This window comes from Hemiscyllium ocellatum, chromosome 10 (genome assembly GCF_020745735.1).
Source record: "Hemiscyllium ocellatum isolate sHemOce1 chromosome 10, sHemOce1.pat.X.cur, whole genome shotgun sequence".
NCBI classification, from domain to species: Eukaryota; Metazoa; Chordata; class Chondrichthyes; order Orectolobiformes; family Hemiscylliidae; genus Hemiscyllium; species Hemiscyllium ocellatum.
The window spans coordinates 14,050,224-14,077,453 of NC_083410.1; the positions used below are offsets into that span (position 1 = coordinate 14,050,224).

A 27,230-nucleotide genomic window follows, 5' to 3' on the forward strand; every position below is an offset into this window, starting at 1 on the left:
TTCCATATCCTTTTCCACAGTAAATACTGATGCAAATACCATTTAGTATCTCCCCCATTTTCTGTGGCTCCACACAAAGGCCACCTTGCTGATCTTTGAGACATGGAGGTTCTGGGCCTCCTTCACCACTGCTCCCTCACCACCAGATGCCTAGAGGAAGAACACCTCATCTTCTGCCTCGGAGCACTTCAACCCCAGGGCATCAATGTGGACTTCAACAGTTTTCTCATTTCCCCTTCCCCCACCTCACCCCAGTTCCAAACTTTCAGCTCAGCGCTGTCCCCATGACTTGTCCTACCTGCCTATCATCTTTTCCACCTATCCACTCCACCCTCCCCCCCCCCGACCTATCACCTTCATCCCCTCCCCCACTCACCTATTGTACTCTATGCTCCTTTCTCCCCACCCCCACCCTCCTCTCACTTATCTCTCCACCCTTCAGACTCTCTGCCTGATGAAGGGCTTTTGCCCGAAACATCAATTTTACTGCTCCTCAGATGTTGCCTGAACTGTGTGCACTAATCCAGAATCTTGTTTCCAGCATCTGCAGTCATTGTTTTTCCCTAGCTGATCTTTGAGGGGCCCTATTCCCTCCCTAGTTACCCTTTTGTCCTTCATATGTTTGTAAAACCCCTTTGGATTCTCCTTAATTCTATTTGCCAATTCTTCGCAGTGTGTGAACATTACTGGCTATGCCAGCATTAGCTAATTGGCCTTGAACTTGCATCTATATAGTGTGTTTAAAGTAGATAAATATTCCAAGAAGTTTGAACAAATAAAATGGATTTTGGCCAAAAATTATGATAATGAAAGGGCGACCAAATTCTTGATGCAAGCAGCACCTTTTGAAAGGCCTTTGAGGACGAAGGTGGAACAGGCAAAGCCACTTTGGAGACAATTCCAGAACATAAAGCCTAGACAGAAGATTGAACAATGGAATAAAATTAGCAGGGAACGATGTGAAGCAAAACATGAGCTCTAGGCAGCTTGTAAATCTAGAATACATTGCAGAGATAGAGAACGATGAAATTATATAGTAATCTGAACATAAAAGGATAAATATTTTAAATTGAATGTGTTGGTAGACAAGGAGCTAATGTAGCTCAGTGAACAAAAGTGGACCTTGATGCAGACTGCGATTCATGATTGGGAGCAGCAAGCTGCTCCCAATCATTCAAAATGGCAACAACTTGCCCATTCAGCTGCATCCTGCCTCAGATCCATATGACTTATTAATAAAGCAAAGTGGCAGCATAGATTGAGAGAAAATGAAACACATTGTGCACTCCAGATTCTATTGCCTCATGGGGCATTCTTTCCTATGTGCCTAATGAGCTGCATGACAAGATTTTGTCTTTTTAATTGCAGGTAGCCCAACAGCAGACACACACTGGGCTGAATAGATATCATCCTTGAATTGAGGGACAGCTGATGACTTGAGATTAAGATACATTTAGCAGATAAGTATATGGGGTCAGTTTAGATCACTTGACTGGATGGCTAGTTTACAAAGCAGTGTGATGCCAACAGTGTGGGTTCAACTCCCATCACCAGCTAAAGTTAGCGTGAAGGACTCTCCTTCTCAAACTCTGCCCTTGCTTGAGTACGATGGCCCCCAGGTTAAATCATAACCAGTTGTCTGTCTCTAATGAGACGACCCCTATGATCTGGTAAGACTATGGAAACTTGACATCGAAAAAGATGATATATACATAAACGAGGGTTTCAGGAGCAGATGTTTCAAGGCTACAGTGGAAGAAGACAGGTAAAAGAACCAAAATTAGCAAACCAATTCTAAAAGATGAAAGACTTAATCTAGGTTGGTTAATTATATCATTTCAGCTGCATGACACTGTAATCTTTTACCATAAATTCTGTGTTTTATAAACCTGCTTCACAACCACCTGATGCAGAAGCAGCACTTCAAAAGCTAGTGCCTCCAAATAAACCTGTTGGACTATAAGCTGGTGGTGTGTGATTTTTAAACTTTGTCCATCCAGTCCAACACTAGCTCCTCCAAATCAGAGGTACATGAAAGTACATGCAACATATTCTAGATTTACAAGCTGCCTAGAGCTCATCGTAATGCTGAGAATATGAAATTGAAAGCTTAGCTTGAATCAGATAGGACATTGAGGCTGTGAATTGTCTAGTTTCACTTGAAACAGTGGTCATTGAGTGGGATGGAATTGAAGCCAACAGTCCAGGGTTTCTGGTGAGGTCAAAGACAATGACTTAAAATCTTCTCAATGTTTAGCTGTAGAAAATCGTGGCTTAACCAATATGCAGAAGATTTCCTTTTTAACTCGTTCAGCCTTCAAAGATGTCATGTACCAAAAACTATCTGGGGTCAAGTTCAGGTTTTAGTCTGTAGGTTCAATTATTGGATAATAAAGTGGTTTCTATTATCTTTTGTTGATGCCAGAAATCAATACAATGAAGTACTTTGAACATGACAGTGGTGATGTAAAAGCATTGATTCTCAAATCGGAGACAGCTGACCCTTGGGGTCAGTAGTGTCTTTCCAGAAGTCCGTAAAGACTTTAATGGGGACTCTATTAATCTCCTCTTCATCTCCCTTTCCTTTCTTCACCTCCTGTACCCCTCTCCCTGAGATCTCCCTCCTTCCCTCCCACAAATAGAGTATAAAACCAAAGATGTATTCTGTTCATTCTAATAGAAACAGAGAAAGAAAAAAAATCAAAATGTGATTGTAAACCTTTACAAATGATTGGTCAGACAACATTTGCAGTATTGTATTCAGTTCTGGGTACTGTATTCAAAGAAAGATGTTCAAGCACTGGAGGGACTGCGAAGGAGATTTACTACAATGATACCAGGAATGAGGGATTTATATACAAGGAAACATAAGAAAAGTTGAGCTTATTGTCCTTGGAGCAGAGAAGGTTAAGAGGTGACTTTATTGAGGTATTCAAAATTATGAACAATTTTGACAGGGTAAAGAAGGATATTCTGGTCTCACTAGTATGTAAGTAACAGGGAGGTTACAATTTCAAGACTATCAGCAATATAGCTAGGAATAAAATGAGGAGAAACTGCTTTACTCAGAGCTGTTAGGATTTGAAATGCACTGTCTGGAAGAAGGTGGGTGCAAATTCTATAGGAGGTTTCAACAGAGATTTGGTTATATCTTTGAAATTGATTAATTTAGAGGGCTATGGAGATAGGGTTAGAGAATGGGACCAGCTTGGGAGCTTTCAGGAACCAGTACATCTTCTTTTACACTGTAAAGTTTTATGTTGTTGTATGAATCCACTCTCCCAGTTGATCCAATAATCCTCTCACTTTTTAACATAGTTGACCTGAACATTGGATTTGACTTCTGCATGCACTGCTACAGAAAAGCAACCAGTACATAATAACAGCACAAGGGTCCTGTGGCACAGTGATAATATCCCTACCTCTAACTCAGAGGTCTGAGTTCAAATCCTATCTGCCCCAGAAGTGTGTTATAACATGTCCAAACAGATTGATTAACAATAACATGGCAGAGACACGATGACTGAAAGGTCTACTCTGGGCAGTAAATGATAATACTTTTATCATTCCCTGTATAATAATCTAACGCATTATTCTTGAAATATTAGGCTGAACTACTTAATTCCCATGCTTGAGAAGCAATATTTAACAGAAGAAAAAAGTTATTAACATTTTTTCTCTCCAAATCAGATCTGCTAAAAAGGCATTTAAGCAATCACATTTACCCAAGGACCCCAGACATCTTTTCTTTTTTGTTGAGTTTTGTGAGTAGCAAGCATATTTTCCCAGGTCTGTGCTTCCTGCTGACAACCAGCCTAAGAGAAGAAATGAAGACAAGATTTAAATCTATGAATGTTACCACATCTTAGATAGCACTTTATTTAGTTTCATACCAAGTAGTGTAGCCATAATGCACTACAATGTGTGGCTTAGAGTGATGTATTTTGATATGGTCCCACTTAATGGTATTAATGGACAAGCCAGATCCCAGAATAAAATCTGGGATCTGATAATCATATTTTTAATTTATTTTATTGAGTTAGTTAACTGGTAGTTAGTCTCTATAACATATTCACATGAGGCTTCTGTTGTTAAAACATTTGCAAACAACATTACACAAAAGAATGAAAATAATAAACTAAGATATCTATATTACTTTTAATGAAAACAAATAAACAAAGTGTCAATTTATTTCCCACCGCTATTCAGTTACAGAAACTCAAGTCCAGTCAGCTCTTAAGTTTCTACTGAATGTAAAATGTGTGATTTACATATATTTTAATGTAATTTATTTTGGATCTGTTCGCCGAGCTGGGAGTTTTTGTTGCAAACGTTTCGAAGCCTTTCTAGGTGACATCCTTAGTGCTTGGGAGCCTCCTGTGAAGTGCTTCTGTCATGTTTCCTTCGGCATTTATAGTGGCTTGTCTCTGATGCTTCCGGTTGTCAGTTGCTGTCCGCTGCAGTGGCCGGTATATTGGGTCCAGGTCGATGTGTATGTTGATAGAATCAGTGGATGAGTGCCATGCCTCTAGGAATTCCCTGGCTGTCCTTTGTTTGGCATGCGCTATAATAGTAGTATTGTCCCAGTTGAATTCATGTTGTTTGTCGTCTGTGTGTGTGGCTACTAAGGATAGCTGGTCGTGTCGTTTCGTGGCTAGTTGGTGTTCGTGGATGCGGGTTGTTAGCTGTCTTCCTGTTTGTCCTATGTAGTGTTTAGTGCAGTCCTTGCATGGGTTTTGTACACTACATTGGTTTTGCTCATGCTGGGTATCAGGTTCTTTGTCCTGGTGAGTTGTTGTCTGAGAGTGGCTGTTGGTTTGTGTGGTGTTATGAGTCCTAGTGGTCGCAGCAGTCTGGCTGTCAGTTCGGAAATGCTCCTGATGTATGGTAGTGTGGCTAGTCCTTTGGGTTGCGGCATGTCATCGTTCCGTTGTCTTTCCTTTAGGCATCTGTTGGTGAAATTGCGGGGGTATCCATTTTTGGAATACCTTGTATAGGTGTTCTTCTTTCTCTTTTTGTTCTAGTGTACTGCAGTGTGTTGTGGCCCTTTTGAATAGTGTCCTGATGCAACTTTGTTTCTGTGTGTTGGGGTGGTTGCTTTCATAGTTCAGGACTTGGTCTGTGTGTGTGTGGCTTTTCTGTATACCTTCTGTATTCCTAAGAACACCGAACGGAGAATTCAACACCCCAACACACACAAACGAAGTTGCATCCGCTGCACCCAATGTGGCCTCCTCTATATTGGGGAGACAGGCCGCCTACTTGCTGAACGTTTCAGGGAACACCTCTGGGACACCCGGACCAACCAACCCAACCACCAATCAACACTTCAACTCCCCCTCCCACTCCGCCAAGGACATGCAGATCCTTGGACTCCTCCATCGCCAGACCATAGCAACACGATGGCTGGAGGAAGAGCGCCTCATCTTCCACCTAGGAACCCTTCAACCACAAGGGATGAACCTAGATTTCTCCAGTTTCCTCATTTCCCCTCACCCCACCTTGTCTCAGTCAAATCCCTCAAACTCAGCACCGACTTCCTAACCTGCAATCTTCTTCCTGACCTCTCCGCCCCCACTCCCACTCCGGTCTACCACCCTCACCTTGACCTCCTTCCACCTATTGCATTTCCAACACCCCTCCCCCAAGTCCCTCCTCCCTACCTTTTATCTTAGCCTGCTGGATACACTTTCCTCATTCCTGAAAGAGGGCTTACGCCCGAAACGTCGACTCTCCTGCTCCTTGGATACTGCCTGACCTGCTGCGCTTTTCCAGCAACACATTTTCAGCTTTTCTGTTTTTCCTCTAACTCAGGTTTTCACATTTCTAACTGAACCTTACTTAATTTTGCAGTGCCAATTCTAGGTTTCCCTATCTTTAGTTCTAAATTTTGAGCGATTACTTTAAGCATCTGAAAATTGCTTTTGTTTCTACCTTTAATTTATATGCTAATTTTCTCAGTTTAACTTTAATTTCTTTCTCTTGAACAGTGGACATAATTTTCGGATTCATCTCCAGTTCTGAGTAAATGAACCTTTCACAATTCTGTTGGCCTAAACTGTTTCAATTCAAACAACTAGAAATTTCTCCCCAAAATTCTCAGTTTGGAAATATTACCAACAAGAGAAAACAGAACTGGCACCTTTAAGAAGACAAACCAAAACTTGCTTCTGAACTCACCTCTGGTGTTTTCTGTACTGAGCCAAAAACAAAACAAATAGTTTTGATGCACATATATTGCCTGTCATAAACCAAAGTTATTTCATTAAAACTCCAGGGGTCATTCCAATCCCTTGATATTAGTCACATGTCTTCTCAGAATGTACGCATTTAGGTCACAGATCCATTCTGACTCTTTAACCTCCTAAAATAAAACCTTCACACCACTAACCCATATTCATATGCCCCTCTTTTTAAAAAAAGTTCCAAATTTCAAAATATAGTTTACATATCTCTCATCACAATTTATAGTATACACTTTCTAGCTCGGCAGCATCTTTATATTCTTGGGTATCAGTTTGAATTTTGAACTTGCTCCTGATCATTATGTTTTGAAAAATACCAGTAGGTGTGTGCTGCTCATTGTAAGTCAAAGGATATACAATTCAGAAAATTAAGTTAGTTGGATTGGGAATCTCTTTCCAGTGTACATCTGGACTTTTACTGCAAATTAGGCCAGCCTCCTTTGATGTAACTAGATCCCTATTCTTCCACATCACAGGGAGCAATGTTTCCTAGATGTGTCTGCCAGAGTGAACAATTTGCACTGTCTTCTGAATAGTAAATTGTGACCACTTTTGGGATACTGCCTTTCCAAAATTTTGCACTAAATGGTTATAGGACAACTATGTGGGCCAGAGAGTCCATTTCTATTTGGGATATCTGGTGTACTTACCTGTAGCATAGTTGTATTATAGTAAAAGTCAGTCCTCTCCTCTTCCTCCCAAAGAATATAATTAGCAGATACATTACTGATGAATTTTTCACCCAGATACCTGAAATTGAACAAAAATAATCTTTCAAATTACACACCATTTCGTTAGCCTGATATTTTAATCATTAATCATTTAGCACAAACCCATGCTACATTATTTTGAAACATATGAACATCTTACGCATCCAGTTCTGGTCACATTGAATTTGAAGGTTAGAAAAGACATTTAAAAGTAACTGATCTATGCAATTATTTATATTCTACATGAACTTCCCACATTTTAATGGTTTCTTCCCAATCTGTCTCCAAATCCTGAAGTAAATCAACAGCGGTTTTGGGATGGAGGCAGGGAGAGAGTTCAGATGCCATGTTAGGAAGTAATTTCCTGGAGAAGAAGGAAGTCAGAAGCTGGGAAATTAATATCAGAAGTGGTGGTGAATTAGGGAGCAGGCGTGCTTTCTTTTAAATGCAGCATGAGGATCCACATCTAGATAATTTTATTTCATAAAACTTTTGCCATCAGAATATCCCTAGTTCTGAGCGTGGATAGGCTGCCTAAGGATGAAATCAATGTTGTTATAGGGCCCAAATCCAGAATCAGGATCCATACTTGCAAATTCAAAGAGCCTAATGCTGTAAAACAATTGTTACTGCTTTCTAATACGATGGTCAGCGTCCTTCTCAATAGAAATATGCATGCATTTCCTGCCCGTTATTGGGGACTTGATACCCATTATTATGGGTTTTATAGACAAGGAAGAGCCCAGGCTTAATGTCCAATAATGGCTTATTTTTCGACCTATGGATTGTATTTGATTATGAGCAAAAACAAAAACATTTATACAAACAATTAATGAATCACAAAAGCTCTAGGTGCATGTATTTATGTTACCAGTGATAAATAAAAATACCAACAGGATTTTTTTTCCTGAGCAAATACAAAAATGGATTGCTTATTCCATACTGATTTTGTTTTTCCAAGTACATATAATTCCTGACCACAAGAGTCTTGTGATGTATGTCTAAACCAAAATTTTACCTGAATGACTTAAACTCCTGGCTACAGTCAAGATAAAACTCTTCATGAGATAAACAGAATACCAGCATGAGTGGAATGCAGAGAACTATCCTGTGTGCCAAATAGGGTCCCCAAGATTTACCTAGCAAGCAATTTAGCTAACTGTCTGTAATTGTGGTTCCCTGTCGGAAACTATCTAGCTGGTCTCGGATATTCTTGACGATTCTATAATAAGAGGCATCAATAACAAGGTTAATACAATTGTCACCAATAATTATACAAACTCCCCCCCCTTGCTGTGCTAATTGATAATCCACTGCATAATGTGTCTGCTGTGTGTAGAGTCTGAGTTCAGCCAGCTCTGTGTTAATTGCTTCCAGAGCTTTCGAGGTACTGTTGCCTAGGATAGTCAGGTCACATAAGAAATAATTTCAGTTTTTAGCACTGATGACTCCTGCTGCACCCCCTCAAAGATAGAGAACCCAGAAATCCATATCCCAGTGATGACTCCAAAGTGATGGAGGCCTGCCAGTCGCACAGAACTCCTGACTGATGGAGTGGGTCACTATCCTTCTCCAAATATGTCCCCGCTATGGCATGGTACAGTAAGGGGCACAATTGTCTTGACTGCAAACAGGTTTGGGACGTCTGGAGTATCTGTCACACAAGTCCCCTTAAATAGGAAATCAAATTCTGTTGCCGCTTGGTAGCAGGCATTGTCCTGTACTTCTGTTTGTCTGTCCACCCATGTCGCCCACTATCCCCCATGCTGGTAAATATCGAACAGGTGGCAGAGCTGACATAGGTGTCATTGCACTGATCACATATGAACTGTCTGCCACTTCAGGTGCAGATAAGTTCTCCCCTAGTGACCGTACAGTGCTGATAAGTGCACTGAGTCTGGACGCATGAGTTGTTTTTGGGAACCAGGGCATAAGCGCATTCCCATCCCTGTCCTGTGAAACAGAGTGAGTCCTCCCTTCCCAGGCTGGGGGGGCCTGGCTCCATGGGCCGGTGGTCCTGTCCAGTGCACACATCTACTCTGGAGCCCCCGCTTGTATTTCCCTGAATGCCCTTTACACAGCGCTCACAAGGTATCCACTGTATACAGGTTGTGAGTGGTCCACACTGGGGTAACCACAAATAGTGATTCCACTGATCGCACCAGTGGGTAGTGGACAGTATAGTTCGCTCTCGAATTAGACTTCCCAAAATGCATCACCTCACATTTGCCTGGATTGAACTCCATCTGCCACTTCTCCGCAACTCTCTAGTCTATCTATATTCTCCTGTATTCTTTGACAGTCCCCTATGCTTCCTGCTACTCCAATCTTCGTGTCTTCTACAAACTTACTTATCATACCAACATTTATGTATATTACAAACAACAGTGACCCCAGCACTGATTCTTGTGGAACACCACTGGTCTTCTTTCTCCATTTCAAGAAACTCCCTTCAACTACTTCTGTCTCCTGTTGCTCACCCAGCTCTTTATCCACCTAGTTAGAACACCCTGCACATCATGTGACTTCACTTTCTCCATTAGTTTTCCATGAGGAACCTTATCAAAAGCCTTACTAAAGTCCATATATGTAACACCTACAGCCCTTCCGCATCTATCAACTTGGCTACTTCCTCAAAGAACTCTATTAAGTTGGTAAGGCACGATTTACCCTGCACAAAACCATGTTGCCGATTACTGATAAGCCCATTCTTTTCCAAATATTTTATCCCTCAATATCTTCTTCAGCAACCTTTCCAGCACTGACGTCAGGCTCACTGGTCTGTAATTACCTGGAATATCCCTACTATCCTTCTTATACAGGGGGACAGCATGAGCAACCTTCCAGTCCTCACCTGTGTTTAAGGATGCTACAAAGATATCTGTCAGGGCCCCAGCTATTTCCTCTCTCGCCTTCCTCAGCAACCTGGGATAGATCCCATCCGGTCCTAGGGATTTGTCCATCTTAATATCCTTAGCCTACCCAACACATCCTCCCTCCTTATGTCAATGTGATCCAGAGTAAACAAACTTCAATCTCTAATCTCAGCATCCATCACCTTCTGTTCGTCAGTGAACACCGATGCAAAGTAATCATTGAGAATCTCACCCATTTTCTCAGGTTTGACACACAATCTTTCTTCCTTATCCTTTAGTGGACTGACCCTTTCTCTGGTTACCCTCTTGCATCTTACGTAAGAATAAAAGGCCTTGGGATTCTCCTTAATTTTGCTCACTAAAGTGGTTTCATGACCACCTTTAGCTTGCTTGATTCCTCGTTTAAGATTGGTCTACTCTCCCGATATTCCTCCAAGGCTTGTTTTATTCTTAGCTGCCTGGATCTTATGTACATTTCCTTTTCCTCTTGCTAGTCGCACAATTTCTCCTGTCATCCACGGTTCATAAATCTTGCCTTTCCTATCCCTTGTTTTCAAAGGAACATACCTATCCTGCACTATTTTCAACCTATCTTTGAAAGCCTCCCACATATCAAATGTGGACTTTCCTTTAAATAGCTGTGTCCAATCAACATTTCCCAGCTCCAGCCTAATTTTGATATAATTGGCCTTGGCCCAGTTTAGTACTCATCCCTTAAGACCACGCTCATCTTTATCTACGAATATTCTAAAACTTACATAATTGTGGTCACTATTCCCAAAGAAATCCCCCATTGCAATGTCTACCACCTGGCCTGGCTCATTCCCCAACACCAGGTCCAATATGGCCCCATCCCTTGTCAGACTACTGACATACTGCTCTAGAAAACTTTCCTGGACGGTTCTTACAAATTCTGCCCATCCAGACCTCTGACACTAAGTGTACCCCAGTCAGTGTTGGGAAAATTAAGATCTCCCATCACCAACACCCTGTACATCTTTCAATAATCTGTTTACCTATTTGTTCTTCTGCCTCACACTCCCTGTTGGGAGGCCTGTAGTACAGCCCCAACAATGCAACTGCACCCTTCTTATTTCTCAGCTCCACCCATAACGCGTCACTGCTCAAACCCTCCATATCGACTACCTTTAGCACAATCGTGATATCATCCCTGACTAGTAATGCAACTCCTCCCCACTTTTACTTCCCTCCTTGTCCTGTCTGAAGCGTCTATATCCTGGAACATTTAGTTGTTAATCAGCTCTTCCTTCAACCAAGTTTCTGTGATTGCAATAACGTCATACTCCAGGCACCAATCCAAGCCCTACCTTACCCACTATACTCCTTGCATTAAAATATATGCACTTCAAGCCGCCAGTGCTTTTGCGTTCATCTGCTCTCTGCCTACTCTTTCCCTTGGTAATGCTAACTTTGTGATCCTTACAGTCTCCAGTTTCCATCTCATGGTCTAGTAGTCTTCTCTTCTGGTTCCCAGTCCCCTGCCACATTAGTTGAAAACCTCCCCATCAGCAGAAGCAAAAACTCCCCCCAAGGACATTAGTTCCAGTCTGGTTCAGGTACAGATCATCCAATTTGTAAAAGTCCCAATGTCCCTCAAATTGGAACCCCTCCCTCTTACACTATCCCTCAAGCCACGTGTTTATCCTGCCTATTCATTCATTTCTACCCTGGCTAGCACGTGGCACTGGTAACAATCCCAGGATCACTACCTTTGAGGTCCTCCTTTTTAACTTCTCTCCTAGCTCCTTGAATTCTGCTTTCAGGACCTCATTCCTTTTTTAAACTTATATCATGGGTGCGTTTATGCACCATGACAACTGGCTGTTCACCCTTCCCTTTCAGAATGCTCTACAGCCAATCGGTGATATCCCTGACCAGAGCACCTGGGTAGCAACATACCATCTGGGAGTCCCGAACCCCCTATCTACTCCCCATACAATAGAATCCCCTATGACTATGGCCCTATTAAAATTCTGAACAGCAGTGCCCACCACGGTGTCATAATCCTGGCACCTGCTGCTCTCCCCGGTAAGCCATCTCCCCCAATAGTATCCTAAACAGTATACCTGTTTTGGAGGGAGATGATCGCAGGGGACACCTGCACGGTCTTCCAACTCTTTCTCTGCCTTTTGGTCACTCTGTCTCCCTCAGCAATTCTAATCTGCAGTGTGACCAAATCAATAAACGTGAAATCCACAATCTCCTCAGCATCACGGATGCTCCACAGTGAGTCCATCTGCAGTTCCAGAGCAGTCATGCGGTCAGACAAGAGCTGCAGCTGGACACACTTCTTGCAAGTGGAAGCCACTCCCTTTCAGTTGGGCGCTTAGAGTCATAGAGATGTACAGCATGGAAACAGACCCTTCCGTCCAACCCGTCCACGCCGACCAGATATCCCAACCCAATCTAGTCCTACCTGCCAGCACCTGGTCCATATCCCTCCAAACCCTTCCTATTCACATACACATCCAAATGCTTCTTAAATGTTGCAATTGTACCAGCCTCCACCACATCCTCTGACACATACTACCCTCTGCGTGAAAACGTTGCCCCTTAGGTGTCTTTTATATCTTTCCCTTCTCACTCTAAATCTATGCCCTCTAGTTCTGGACTCCCCCACTCCAGGGAAAAGACTTTGTCTATTTATCCTATCCATTCCCCTCATAATTTTGTAAACCTCTATAAGGACACCCCTCAGCCTCCGACGCTTCAGGGAAAACAGCCCCAGCCTGTGTAGCTTCTCCCTGTAGCTCAGATCCTCCAACCCTGGCAACATCATTGTAAATCTTTTCTGAACCCTTTCAAGTTTCACATCTTTCCGATAGGAAGGAGACCAGAATTGCACACAGTATTCCAACAGTGGCCTAACCAATGTCCTGTACGGCCGCAACATGACCTCCCAACTCCTGTACTCAATATTCTCACCAATAAAGGAAAGCATACCAAACGCCTTCTTCACTATCCTATCTACCTGCAAGACCTCATTTTTTACTATCTACCTGCAACTCCACTTTCAAGGAGCTATGAACCTGCACTCCAAGGTCTCTTTGTTCAGCAACACTCCCTAGGATCTTACCATTAAATGTATAAGTCCTGCTAAGTTTTGCTTTCCCAAAATGCAGCACCTCACATTTATCTGAATTAAACTCCATCTGCCACTTCTCAGCCCATTGGCCCATCTGGTCCAGATCCTGTTGTACTTTGAGGTAATCTATGACATATCGTCGAATTTTGTCTTTTAGTGGACCCACATTGGTGCCACCTGTGATTATTGTTTCTGGCAATTGCATTGCTTACCCAGTCATTAATTCATATGGTGTTAGCCCGCTTACCTGATTCATGGTGGCTCTTAATCTCATCAGTTTGGTTGGCAGCACTTCAGCCCATGTTCTGCCTGAGGCTTGCACAGTCTTAGCTAAAGCATTTTTGAACATTCTATTCATTCTTTTTACCATCCCTGAGCTCCGGGGGTGTTAGGAGATGTGAAACTTTTGTCTAATGCTGAGCACTTGACATAGTCTTCATGACTTTTCCAGTTCAAGCAACGTGTTCTGTATCCATGCTGGTGCTACCACCTTGTCGAGTTTTCAGCTGACTGTATGCCTCCTCCTGTTCTGGCTCCCAGGTTACAGGTTCCAAGGCACTCCTTTAAGGAGTGTCTGGATCAGTTCAGCCAATTTTGCAAATTACTCATCTGTAGTTGAATAGCCCCATGACCTTTCTGACCCCCGCCCCCCCCAACAGTGGCAGGTTGTGGCATCTGTTGGATTGTCTTCTTGTGGTTGTTGGGCATTTCTTTGAGTGCCTGAGATATGAGGTGTCCCAGGTATAAGACTTGTTTCGCTAATCTGTGCCTTTGTGAGGTTAACAATATGGGTAATTTAGCATGGCTAATTCACCTGACCTGCGCATCTTTGGACTGTGGGAGGAAACCGGAGCATCCAGAAGAAAGTCACGCAGGCACGGGGAGAATGTGCAAATTCCACACAGACAGTCGCCCGAGGCTAGAATTGAACGTGGGACCCTGGTGCTGGTTATATTTTTTTCAGTTTTCCTCACAGGAACACACTGGCTGTGTGGCCAGTCAGCGAGCTCAGAGTCAGTCCTCAACCGAGAAGATTCTGATCTCCTGGTTGGATATATTTATTCATAGTTACACAAAATACAACAGTAACAATACACAAGAGAAATAGGGACACAACCATAAGGTGCCTGAAAGTTCTCAAAACAAACACTATGTAGAACATATGCAGAATTTCACACAAGTCTCCGTCCTCTGAAAGGTACCACAATGACCGAAGTCAAAAAAAAGAGTCCACTTCAGCCTCTAAAGGGCAGAGTTTACATCAGGCTGAGCCCACAATATAAAATTGCAAACACTTTTACCCATCCCTTGCAAATCCTCACAATAGAATTTCCAGCACCTAGGCAAAGTCCATTCCAGCAGGCAGCAAATGCTTACCTCCCAGCATCCACACAGGTGTTCAATCTTTGCAGAGGATTGGTCCATGCACACAGGCTCAGACCTACTCAGAGGAACAGTTCATCTGGAAAGGTGCATTATCTCACCAGGGCTCAGTCTAAGCACCAAAAAGTGAAAACATGCAAAAGGAAAGTGCAGACACTAAAAACTAGAGTACCAGGGCTAACCCCTGCACAAAATCAGCATAGTCCTTTCTCAAAATAAATTTTTTAAAAAGGTCAATTTCAGCCTCTAAGGGCAGAGTTTATATCAGCTGAGCCCACAAAAGTAAGTGTAACACACAGGTTTCAACCAGCCAGCGAAACAACAGTTCCCTAATGAGAACTGAAATACATCTGGAACACATTGACCGTGTAGATCAGCCAGTTCAGAAAACAGTCCTCAATAAAGGAATACCAGTAACAAACTTGCTGGGTAGGTCAGCCAGTTCAGAAATCAGATTTCCCCAAAAACAAAAACGAACAGCAGTACACACTGGGTGCATGGCCAGCCAGCTCAGTGTCATCCAGCGCCCGTCTCCCCACCCCCGATCTCAGGAAATGCTAAATCTCCTGGTTATACCTTTTCCAGTTCTCCTCACAGGAGCAGACTGGCTGTGTGGCTGGCCAGCCAGCTCAGAGTCTGTCTTCAACTGAGAAGATTCTGATCTCCTGGTTTCTTTTATTTTGTTAACCAGTAAAAACTACAAACAGCTAAGATGAACAGCCATACACAAGAAACAGCAATTTACAGGGGAAAGGGGCAGCAAAGTCAAACCCCAGACCCCACCGTACAACTAGTTCACAGGGAAATGAGGATGAACCTCAAATCCCACCTTACATTGTCAAGAAGGAAACAGTAAACACAACTACGCACAGAGAGTCCGATAAAACAAATAGTAAAAGTGCGTATAGCACAGACACCCCTGGCAACCCAGCAAACCACCCGATCCTCCTACCTTCCAGCCAACCCTGCAACAGCGCATCCTGTCCACCACACGCCCGCTTCCCACCTTCCAGCTACATCTAGGACAGCCCACCCCTGTACCTTCCCAAGGTGACAGCGCTAAGGACAGCCTACTCACTTTCTGGTTCTCAATCTGCCCCTACATACTATCTGGCTTATGCGACCCTGATGCATCATCCAGCCTGTGGACTGCCTTGACAGACACTGGGCCATGTCTAGAACCTGCTCCCCTCCCTGGGACAGCAGCTCACAGGGCAGCCTACAAGCCTTCTGGACCTCGGCTGCTCCAACACATATTCCGGCCACCTCGGTGACAGCTTTCGGGACAACCTATAACCCTCCCAGATCCAAGAACACAAGACAGAGCAGGTGATAAAGCCGACAAACAGAGTCCCTTCTGGTACACAAAGTCCGTTACCATAAACAGTTGTCTTCAGAATGCAGAGCACATTCCCAGGAACAGAGTCCACTCCTGAAGACAGCAACTGCACACACCACAGTACATACGCAGGTGTTCAGACTCCATAGAGGCCTAGTCTATACAGAGGACCAGGCCCATTCACAGGAATACAGCTCATTATAAAAAAAAGTACAGTGAACTCAAAGGGGATGGTCCATTTCAACAGGCAGCAAATGTTCACCTTCCAGTGCACACACAGGTGTTCAGTCTTTACAGAGGCCAATCCACCAACAAAGGACTAGACTTACCAGAGGAACAGTTCATCTGGAAAAATGCATTATCTCACAGGGGCTCAGTCCAAACACCAAAAAAAAGTGAAAACACATGCAAGAACGAAAATATCAGTAACAAACTGGCTAGTAGATCAGCCAGTTCAGAAATAAGGCTCCCCCAAAAACCAACAGCAGTACATACTGGCTGCCTGGCTAGCCAGCTCAGATCAGCAGCTGATTTCAGGAAATGCTATATCTCCTGGTTATACCTTTCTTTTACTTCTTTTCACAGGAGCATATTGTGTGGCAGGTTGGCCAGCCAACTCTGAGTCAGTCCTCAACTGAGAAGGCTCTGATCTCTTGGTTTTATATATATCTAATAGCATTGTCCTTTTCTCAAGGTAAAAAGGAAAAGAGTAACACACAGGCTGTAACCAGCCAGTGAAACAACCGTACCCATGAGGGCTGAAATGCACCTGAAACACATCATCTGTTTAGATCAGGCATTTTAGAAATCAGTCCTCAAAAACAAAAAGGAATGCCAGTTAACAAAAGTGGCTTGTAAACCAACCAGGTTAAGAATCGGGTTCTCCCAAAATTAAAGCAGAAACCACCAGCAGCATTAACGCAATGTCTGTAGCCCAGCCAGTACAGAGTCACTTGCCTAAACTGCAGAGATTCTACATCTCCTGGCTATTTCTATTTATTTTTATTAAACAATACAGTTTACAAAACAATTAACAGCTGTATACAGAGAAACAACAATTTATAAGGGAGAGGAGCAGCAAAGCCAGGCCCCAAACCCTACCGTTCAACTAGTTTTCAGGGAAAGGAGAAGAAACCTCAATTTCACTCATCACAAAACAGTAAAAGTAACAAATACATAAGACAGTCCAATTAGATAACAAAAAATCTCAGAATATAGACACCTCCCCACCCCAGCAACTCACCCATCCCTCCTACTTTCTGGTCACTCTAAGGCATCCCGTCCCTGTGCCCCTTCTGGTTCTCAGTCCGCACCATGCCCCTTCAGGCTTTCATTTTGTTCTGACACACCTTCTGGCTGCTTTTAGGACAGCCCGTCCTGTTTCCCCAAACCTCCAGGACGATAGTGATCAGGATGGCCTACCCACCTTTCAGCTTCCCAAACCACCCTTCGCACCTTCTGACCACCTCTAGGACAGCCCGCCCCAATACCTTCTCGGGGTGGCAGTACTGATGACGGCCTACCTGCCATCTAGCTCTCGGTCTGTCCCTGCATACCGTCTGGCTCTCACCCACCCCAAAGTGCCCTCTGGCTTGTGGACTACCCTGACACACCTTCCGGCCACCTTTAGGACAGCCTGTCCCCTTCCCTGGGACAACAGCGTACAGGTCAGTCCACAAGCCTTCTGGCTCTCGGCCACTCTGACACGCCTTCTGGCCACCTCTAGGACAATGTGTCCTGATGGCCTCAGGCTCTTTCTGGCTCTCGGGGCGACTGGCACCGGGGTGGCCTACCCACCTTCTGATGCACAGACCTACTCACCCTCCAGCTCTCTGCGTGACAGCTTTCCGGATGACCTATGAGCCTCCTAGCTCACAGCCAGGCCTACCAGACCCAGAGACACACAAGACAATGCAGGTGATAAACCCAACAAGCAACAAGACAGAGTCAATTACCAACAAACAAACTGCGTTCTGGTACACAGAGTCCATTGCCATAAACAGTTCTCTTCAAAATGCATTGTCTATTCCTAGGAATAGAGTCCACTCCAGTATGCAGAATGCATTGTCAGAGATAGAATCCATGAAAAAAGGCAGAGTCCACAGTGGTACGGAGAGTCCACTCTGGAAGGCAGCAAATATGCACCCCAAAACATGCACACAGGTGTTCAGTCTCCATAGAGGCCTGGTTTATCCACAGACAACTCGATCCACTAACAAAAAGAACAGAGTATATTATGAGGGTTCAGTTAACTCACAGAGGTTTGGTCCACTCCCAAAGGCAGCGTTCACTCCTGAAGATAGCATCCACAACAAATACTCAACTCCCAGTACACACACACAGATGTTCAGTTTTTACAGAGGCATAGTCCACCGACAAGGGCCAGGTCTACCCACAGGTACAGCTCATCTGGAAAGATGTATTTTCTCACAAGGGCTCAATCCAAACACTAAAAAAGTGAAAACACATTCAAAAGAAAGAAAACCAGAGTGCAATGACTAAGCCTGAACACAAAACCAGCATAGCACTTTACTCAAATTAAAAGAGTAACACACAGGCTGTGACCAGCCAGTGAAACAACAGTTCCCTAGGGAGGGCTGAATCACACCTGAAACGCTGACTGTGTAGATCAGGCAGTTTAAAAATCAGTCCTCAATAAGAAAGGAATGTCAGTTAACCAAACTGGCTTTGTAAACCAGCCAGTTGAGGAAATAGGGTCTCCCAAATAAAAGCAGAAAGTAACACACAGACTGTGGCCCACCCAGCACAGAGTCAGTTCCCTAAACTGAGGACATTCTAAATCCCCTGGTTATATTTTATTTTATTAATCAGTACAGTTTACAAAACAATTAATATTAACAGCTGTATACAGAGAAACAGTGAGTTACAAGGGAGAGGAGCAGCAAAGCCAGACCCCAAACCCCACTGTTCAGCCAGTTTTCAGGGAAATGAGGACAAGCCTCAAATTCTACTTTCAGTCAACACAAACAAGACAGTCTAATTAGATAAGAAACAATGCATAGAATACAGACACCCCAGAGCAACTCTCCCATCTCTCCCACCTTCTGGCCACTCTAAGGCAGCCTGCCTCACGCCCCTTCCAACTCTCGGTCTGCCCTATGACACTTCCAGGTCTCAATCTGCCCTGACACACCGTTCTGTCTTTCCAACGCCCCCAAGGATGACAGCAATCAGGACGGCCTACCTGCCTTGTGGCTTCCCTAACTGCCCTTCGCACCTTCTGGCCATCTCTAGGACAGCCTGCCCTGGCACCTGCCTAGGGTGACAGCATGGAGGACGGCCTACCTGCATTCTGGCTCTCATTCTATCCCTATGTACCATCTGGCTCTTGCTCATCCTGACGCGCCATCTGGCCTGTGGATTGCCTGATACAGAGGAACCTCGATTATCCAAGCAAGATGGGCAGGCACTATTTCGTTTGGATAATTGGTTTTTGATTAATTGATCCAACGTCTTTCCTCTGGGGCTTGGAGTTTTCTGTTAAGTCCGCTTCAGCAGCACACCATGCGTGAGAACCCCCCTCAAGCCCCGTGCGCCCCCCACCCCACACCACCCCCATCCAACGCTCCCCATCCCTTCTCCAGGGCAGCTGGACTGGACACCAACAAGACTACTACCGCCCCCTTTTGGGGGGCGAGTCTCCAAATAGCGCGCACGTTGCTGGAGAGATTATCTGGGGAAGGGATTTTAGGGTACATGCCTGTGTAGAACTCCAGGGAAAGTGTGGGAAGAGAGGAGGGCAGGATGTCAGTCATTTGGAGACAGTGCCTGGGCTCCCATTGATATCCAGGACTGTTCTCGGCAGCATTTCAGTAAGCCGAGTTCATTTTTAATCACTGTAAACAAAAGATGCAATCAGAGTTGGAAGCACCTCTTTGATGTAACGTTTCTATCAGGACCTTGAGATCTCCTTCGGATCATCTGATACTCAGATAATTGATATTTGGATAATCAAGGTTCCACTGTATAGCTTCCGGTCACCTCTAGGCAGCCCGTCTCCTTCCCTGGGATGACGGTACGCAGGCAGCCCACAAGTTTTCCAGATCTCGGCCTGCTCCTTCACATCTTCTGGCTCCTGGCTGCTCTGACACACCTTCCGGCCATCTCTAGGACAGCCCATCCCGATGACCCCTTCTCGGGCCAACAGCACTCAGAACAGCCTAACCACTTTCCGGCTCTTGGGGTAGTCTACCCACCTTCACGTTCACAGAATGGCCTACCCACCCTCTGGCTCTTGGGGCAGCCTATCCGCCTTCAGGTTCACAGCACGGTCTATCCACTCTCTGGCTCTCGGGATGACCTATGAGCCTCCCAGCCCACAGTAAGGCCTGCCAGACCCAGGAACACACAAGACAGTGCAAGTGATGAACCAAACAAGCAACAAGACAGAGTCACTTATCAATAAACAGTGTCTCTTCTAGTACAGAGCTCATTACCATAAACAGTTCTCTTCAAAATGCAGCGTCCATTCCCAGGAACAGAGTCCACTCCAGTATACAAAGTGCATTGTCAGAAATAGAGCCCACTCCAAACCACAGAGTTCATTGCCAAAAACAGAGCCCACAACCAGGGGCAGGGTTCAGTCCTGAAGGCAGCAAATGCACACCCCACAGTATACACACAGGTGTTCAGTCTCCAAAGAGTCCTGGCCCATCCATAGAGAACCAGGCCTACTCACAGGAACATAGTACATTGTAAAGGTGCAGTTAACTCACAGGGGTTCGGTCAACTCCCAAAGGCAGGGTGTACTCCCAAACTCCAGGATACAGCAAGTACTCACCTCCCAGCACACACAGGTGTTCAGTCTTTGCAGAGGCCTAGTCCGAGGGTCAGGCCTACCCACAGGAACAGCTCATCTGGCAAGATGTATTTTCTCACAAGGGCTCAGTCCAAACACCAAAAAACAGTGAAGACACAAACAAAAATAGAGTGCAAGGGCTAAACCCTGCCACAAAATCAACACGGTCCTTTTCTCAAAGGAGAAAAGTAACATAGGCTGTGACCAGCCAGTGAAACAACAGTTCCCGAATGAGAACTGAGTTATACCTGAAACACAATGATTGTGTCAATTAAGCAGTTTAGAAATCAGTCCTCAATAAAAAAAAATACCAGTTAACAAACTAGCTATATGGTTCAGGATTTGAAATAGATCATGATATGATACTTAAGACATTGCACCAATCTTCTACAAGAAATTACAGGTACTTAGCTTTGGTTGGATAGTATCTGGGATGCAAAACCTGATTCTATTTTATCAAATGCCAAATTTAATCAGTGTTTGAGTTTTTAACTTTAGTGCTGAAACTAGCTAATGTTGGCAGTGAAGTGAGGTGCTGGGAGATGAAGTTTTGGACATCCCTGGAAATTCCAGAAGGGAAGTGATTGAAGACAAGTTGGGATCAAGTATTTTTTAAACACTTCAGACTTATGAAATTTTCACCCCTTCCCACTCCAAACGCCTTCTTTTGTGTACTAAAATTATTTATAGCAAATACTTACAATTCTAAAATTGGCTTGAAAGGAGTTTTGTAATAAACCCTAATGGGACAACCGAATCTTTTTCTGTTGTAAAACACAAGCTAGAAATAAAATAATTTTGAAAGACAAGTTTGAACACGTATTATATAATTCATTTTAAAAAGCTGTAAGTTTATACTTAGGTCATTTTATAGGACAGAACTTCAATATTGCTTGAAAAAACACAAATTGTTGAAGCTTTTTGACTTGCATTCATTAGGACATTCACATGAATGCCAATGTAAAGGGGAAATAACATTTGATAGGGTACAAGAAGAGACTGCTGATTGGCAAATGGACTCTGAGTAGTTGCCATGTGGAATGTATCAATCAGTTGATGTATGATGATTAACTGCCAAGATTTGTTTAAATTTAAACCAGACTAAAATAACTGAATGAAGGCTGGTATCCCATCACCAAGTCACCCTTTATTTAACACGTGCACAGTACATGTCATTGACCCAGTAGCCATAGTACCCCTGACACTCTTGTTTACATCTATCAGCCAGGACTTCCTGATTGGATCAGGTTAACAACCCCAATCAGGGAACTCATATTCTACGACATCCATCTGGCTAACCTTATACCATTCACGACATCGCTCCTTTTCCAAGTCCTCGGATGTAGGCCCATTCTTTTTTCTGCGGCTCTCCTGAGCCATTTTTGCACAAGGGTCAACTTTGCCTTGGACACTAGTATCATGTACTGGAACATAGCCCGCCTCTTGCACCCAGAGCATCTCAGCTGAAATTCATTTTCTTCTTCAGGCGGTAACAATGTCAAGGCTGCAGCATCTACTGTGCCCATCTCATCCTCAGAGGTTTCTTCGATGTGATATAGAGGGGGAAGAACCCAGGGGTTCTGACAGCCTTGTTGGATGTTCTGAGGGGCCAGATATGTTTTGCTCCTGCCCCATTTCTGAGGTTGCAGATTTCATGTGGTTCTGGAACGCCTCTCCTACATGAACTTTGTACATCACGGGACCTGACCTTGCATCGACCATGCCTCTTACCAATGTAGGGCCATTCCTGTGGTTTTGACACCAAACTTCTCACTGGAAATAAATTGCTTCCCTTGCTTTGAGGAGTTGTGTCCAATATTAGAGTTCACCCCTCCCCACTCGGTCCTGAAAGATTAGATTTAACCTGGTACAGAGTCTTCTCCCCATTAGCAACTCTGCTGGAGCTGACCCTGTAGTTGCGTGAGGTTGGGTCACATCATCAAAAAGGAACCGGGACAGTTTGGTATCGAGTGAAGCTGTACACTCTTTCTTCAAAGTTTGGACTGCTCTTTTTCCCAAATCAATAAAATGGTCTGGAGCTAATGCTGAATGTCATTTAACTTTAGGAAATACCAAAATTCCTGCTAGTAAATGATAGCCCACAGTCTGTGTCCAACACTTCCAGGAGCCCATATATTGCAAAAGATGCTCACAACTTTTCATTGTCGTTTCAGTATTTGACGATTGAACTCTATGCACATCCAACAACTTTGAATGGGCATCCACAATGACTAAAAACATAAAGCCCATGAAAGGACTGGTGTAATCGATGAGTAACTGAGTCCAAGGTTTACCTGGCCATTCCTATGGTTCTGGGAGATTTTGTAATTTTTGTCTTCATTGGTACTCTGCGCACTGCCCCACCAACATGGCTACATTGGCATCCAATGCTGGCCACCAGTCATAACTTCTCACCAACATGTTCATTTTGGAAACCCCTGAACGACCCTGGTGGAGTTCAGCCAGTATCTGGCAATGATCTTTGCTCGGGGAATCCTATCGCATCCCACAATAATATGCCGTCCTCATTGGTGACTTGGTCTCACCAGGTATAGAAATGTTTCAATTCTGGTTATGATTGCCCTTTTGTTTCCCACAACATCACCAGATGTTTTAGTTTTGCCAGGATGGACCTTTCTGCATTCACAGTCTGATATTATCAGCGGTAATTGGGTGTCCACAAAGTTTAAAAGCAGAACAGATTCTTCTAGTTGTAGCATCACTGATGGTGTATATGCCAGTTGGAGGTGGCTCAATGCATCCTCATTTGCCACTTGACTTTCTAGATGGTGTTTCAACCTGTAATGGTATGCACCACAGTAACAGTCCATCACTGAATTTGACCTGAAGCTATGGGTGGCATGGCCCTGAGCTCTTTAAGTAGCCCTAGCAGCAGTTTGTGGTCCATTACTATTATAAACATACGTCCATAACAGTACTGGTGGAACTTTCTCACACCAAAGATGTCCATTAAACCTTCTTTTTCTATCTGGATGTATCTTCATTTGGCATCAGCCAAAGTTCAGGAAGCACAAACTATCCTGTGTTCCTCTCCTCTGGGCCAACAGTGAGCCACACAAATTAATGGCTGAAAATGTAATGTTTTGTTCAGGAATTCAGGTGTTTGGACAATTGGAATCTGTCCTGGAACAGAAAAATTTTGATCCAAAAGGCTGGGTTTAACCTGAAATGCAAACAGACCAATATCTTAGTAGGGAGATTTAATAGTTCCATTAAGAGAGACTTTGTACTGTTAGAGAGGTGGAGTAGAGAAATTCTAAGTAGCAGTGTAAACATAAAGATTGATGAGGAAGGTTCTGAATCTGAAAAGAGCAAGTCAATTAGAAAAGAAAAACAAGAGAAAGTCAGAGAACATAGTAACTCTGAAGAATTAAATTGCATTTATTTCAATACAAGGAGTCTTACAGGTAAGGCTGATGAACTCAGGGCACGTTTAGGAACATGGCATTGGAACGTCATAGTTATTACAAAAACTTGGCTAGGGAATGGACAAGACTGCAGCTCAACATTCTGGGTTTTAAATGCTATAGGAGGATAGAAAGGGAGGCACAAAAGTATGTGGAGTGGTGTTTTTGATTAGAGAAAACACTTATACTCTAACTCGAAAAGATAATTCTGAAAAGTTATCCAGTAAAAATATATTGGTAGAAATTAGAAATAAGAAAGGAACAAGAAATCCATTGATGAGATTGTACTATAGGCCTCTAACAGTTATAGAAATTGAGAAACAAATATGTGGAGAGGTCTCAGATACTTGTGAGCATAATAAGGTTTTAATGATAGGGATTTTAATTTTCCAAATATTGACGTGGGTACCATAATGTTGAAGGTTCGGATGGTGAAGAACTTATCAAATGTGTTCAAGAAAATTTTCTTTCCAATATACGGATGTTCCAACTAGAGAAGGAGCAAAACTTTTTCTTCTCTTGGGCAATAAAACAGGGCATATGACTGAAATGAAATAGGGGAACATTTCGGGTCGAGGGATCATAATAATATTAGCTTTAAAATGGTTATGGTAAAAGATAAGCCTTCCATAAAAGTTTTTAATTGGAGTAGGGCAAATTTTAATGGTATCAGACAAGAACTTTCAAAAATTGTTTGGAGTAGACTGTTCACAGGTAAAAGGACAGCTAACAAATGGGAGGCTTTCAAGAGTGTGATGACATTTCGTTCCAGTTAGAGTGAAGGGTAAGGCTGGTAAAATTAAGGAACAATGGTTGAATAAAGATATTGGAGTTCCGGTCAAGAACAAAAGAGAATCTTATATTAGATATCGACAACGGGGTTCAAATGAATCTCTTAACCAATATGAAGAGTGGAGGGGCATTCTTAATAAGGAAATTAGGAAAGCAAATAGGGATATAAGATACCATTGGCAGATAAGGTCAAGAATAATCCAAAGAGATTCTACAAGTATAGTAAGAGTAGCAAGAGAGGATAAAGCCCCTTAAAAATCAAAGAGATTGTCTTTGTGATGAACCCCAGGAGATGGGAGAGATATTAATGAATATTTTGCATCAGTTTTTACTATGGAGAAAGAAATAGGGGCTGAAGAACTCAAGAAAATAAAAATTAATGTTTTAAAAACAGTACACATTACATTAGAGGAGGTTTTGAAGGTCACAGAGAATATAAAGGTGGATAAATCTCCAGGACCTCATCTAATCACATTAGTGATGGGCAAGTTGTTGGAGGAGATTTACATATATTTAGAAAGGCAAGGACTGATTAAGGTTAGTCAAAATGGCTTTGTGCATGAGAAATTGTGACTCACTAACTTGATTGCATTTTTTTGAAGTAACAAAGAGGACTGATGAGGGCAGAGTGGTGTACGTGATCTGTGTGGACTTCAGTAAGGCATTTGACAAGATTCCTCATTGTTTAGCAAGGTTGGATCACATGGAACACAGGGAGAACTAGCCATTTAGATTTAGAACTGGCTTGAAGGTGGTGGTGGAGTGTTACTTTTCAGATTGGAGGCCTGTGACCAGTGATGTGCCACAAGGATTGATTAGATTAGATTACTTACAGTGTGGAAACAGGCCCTTCGGCCCAACAAGTCCACACCGACCCGCCGAAGCGCAATCCACCCATACCCCTACATATATCCCTTACCTAACACTATGGGCAATTTAGCATGGCCAATTCACCTGACCCGCACATCTTTGGACTGTGGGAGGAAACCGGAGCACCCGGAGGAAACCCACGCAGACACGGGGAGAACGTGCAAACTCCACACAGTCAGTCGCCTGAGGCGGGAATTGAACCCAGGTCCCTGGCGCTGTGAGGCAGCAGTGCTAACCACTGTGCCACCGTGCCGCCCTGGTGCTGGGTCCACTGTGTTTTGGCATTTATATAAATTATTTAGATGTGAACATAGGAGGTATGGATAGTAAGTTTGCAGATGACGCCAAACTTGGTGGTGTAATGGGCAGCAAAGAACATTACCTCAGAGTACAACAGGATCTTGATCAGGTGGGCCAGTGGACAAAGGAATGGCAGATTTAAATAAATGTGAGCTGAGGCATTTTGGAAAGGCAAATCAGGACAGAGCTAATACACTTAAAGATAAGGTCCTGGGGACTGTTGCTGAACAAAGAGACCTTGGAGTGCAGGAAGATAGTTCCTTAAAAGTGAAGTCCAAGGTAGATACGATAGTGGAGAAGGTGGTTGGTATGCTCTCCTTTATTGGTAAGTGCATTGAGGAGAGGGATTAGGAGGTCATGTTGCTGCTGTAGAGGACATTGGTCAGGCCACTTTTACAATACTGCATTCAGTTCTGGTCTCCCTGCTATAGGAAGAATGTTGTTAAACTTGAAAGGGTTCAGAAAAGATATACAGGGATCTTGCTATGGTTGGAGGGTTTGAACTTTAGGGAAAGGCTGAATAGGCTAGGGCAAACTTCCCTGGAGCATCACAGGCTGAGGGGTGACCTTATAGAGGTTGATAAAATTAGGAAGGGCATTGATAGGATGAATAGCCAAAGTATTTTCTCCGGGGTGGGAGAGTACAAAACCAGAGGGTATAGGTTGAAGGTGAGAGGGGAAAGATCTTAAAAGGACCTAATGAGCATCTTTTTCGTACAGTGTGTGTATGGAATGAGGAAGCTGCCAGAGGAAATGGCGGAGGCTAGTACAATTACGATATTTAAAAAGGCATCTGGATGGGTATGTGCAAAGGAAGGGTTTAGACGGATATAGGTCAAATGTGACTAGATTAATTTCGGACATCTGGCATGGATGAATTGGATGAAGAGTCTGTTTCCATGCTGTACAGCCTTTTACTCTATGACTGTGACTAATGTATCCCAGAATAGCTGTGAGAAGTAAGGGTGGAAATTACAAGGCCCCTTGCAAAAATTATTTGCACCACCTGTAACCATAAGTGAAGTACCGGATGACTGGACAGCAGCTAATGTTGTGCCTTTATTTAAGATGGGTTGTAAGGAGAAACTGGGGAACTACAGACTTATGGATCTGACTTCAGTTGTGGATATGTTGTTGGAGGTGATTCTAAAAGATAGGATCTATAAAAATTTAGAGGTAAAAATTGATTAGGAATAGTCAGCATGGTTTTGTGTGAGGAAAACTGTGTATCACAAATTTGATTGAGTGAGTATTTTGAGAAAGTTACCCAAAATGATCGATGAGGGCAGGGCAATAGACTTTGTTTACTTGGACTTTAATAAAGCTTTGACAAGGTTCTGCAATGGTAGACTAATTAGTAAA

General features: G+C 43.4%; 1 protein-coding gene across 1 annotated transcript in view; it reads right to left on the bottom strand.

Annotated features, from left to right (window-relative positions):
- LOC132819282 (cation channel sperm-associated auxiliary subunit epsilon-like) overlaps positions 1-27,230 on the bottom strand; it is a 99,918-nt gene that overhangs the window by 10,146 nt on the left and 62,542 nt on the right. Inside the window, exons 5-6 of the mRNA XM_060830708.1 lie at positions 21,180-21,259; positions 6,896-6,995 (exon numbers count right to left, since the gene is read on the bottom strand). Of these exons, the coding sequence (XP_060686691.1) occupies positions 6,896-6,995; positions 21,180-21,259 (180 nt within the window). The remainder of the gene's footprint in view (positions 1-6,895; positions 6,996-21,179; positions 21,260-27,230) is intronic.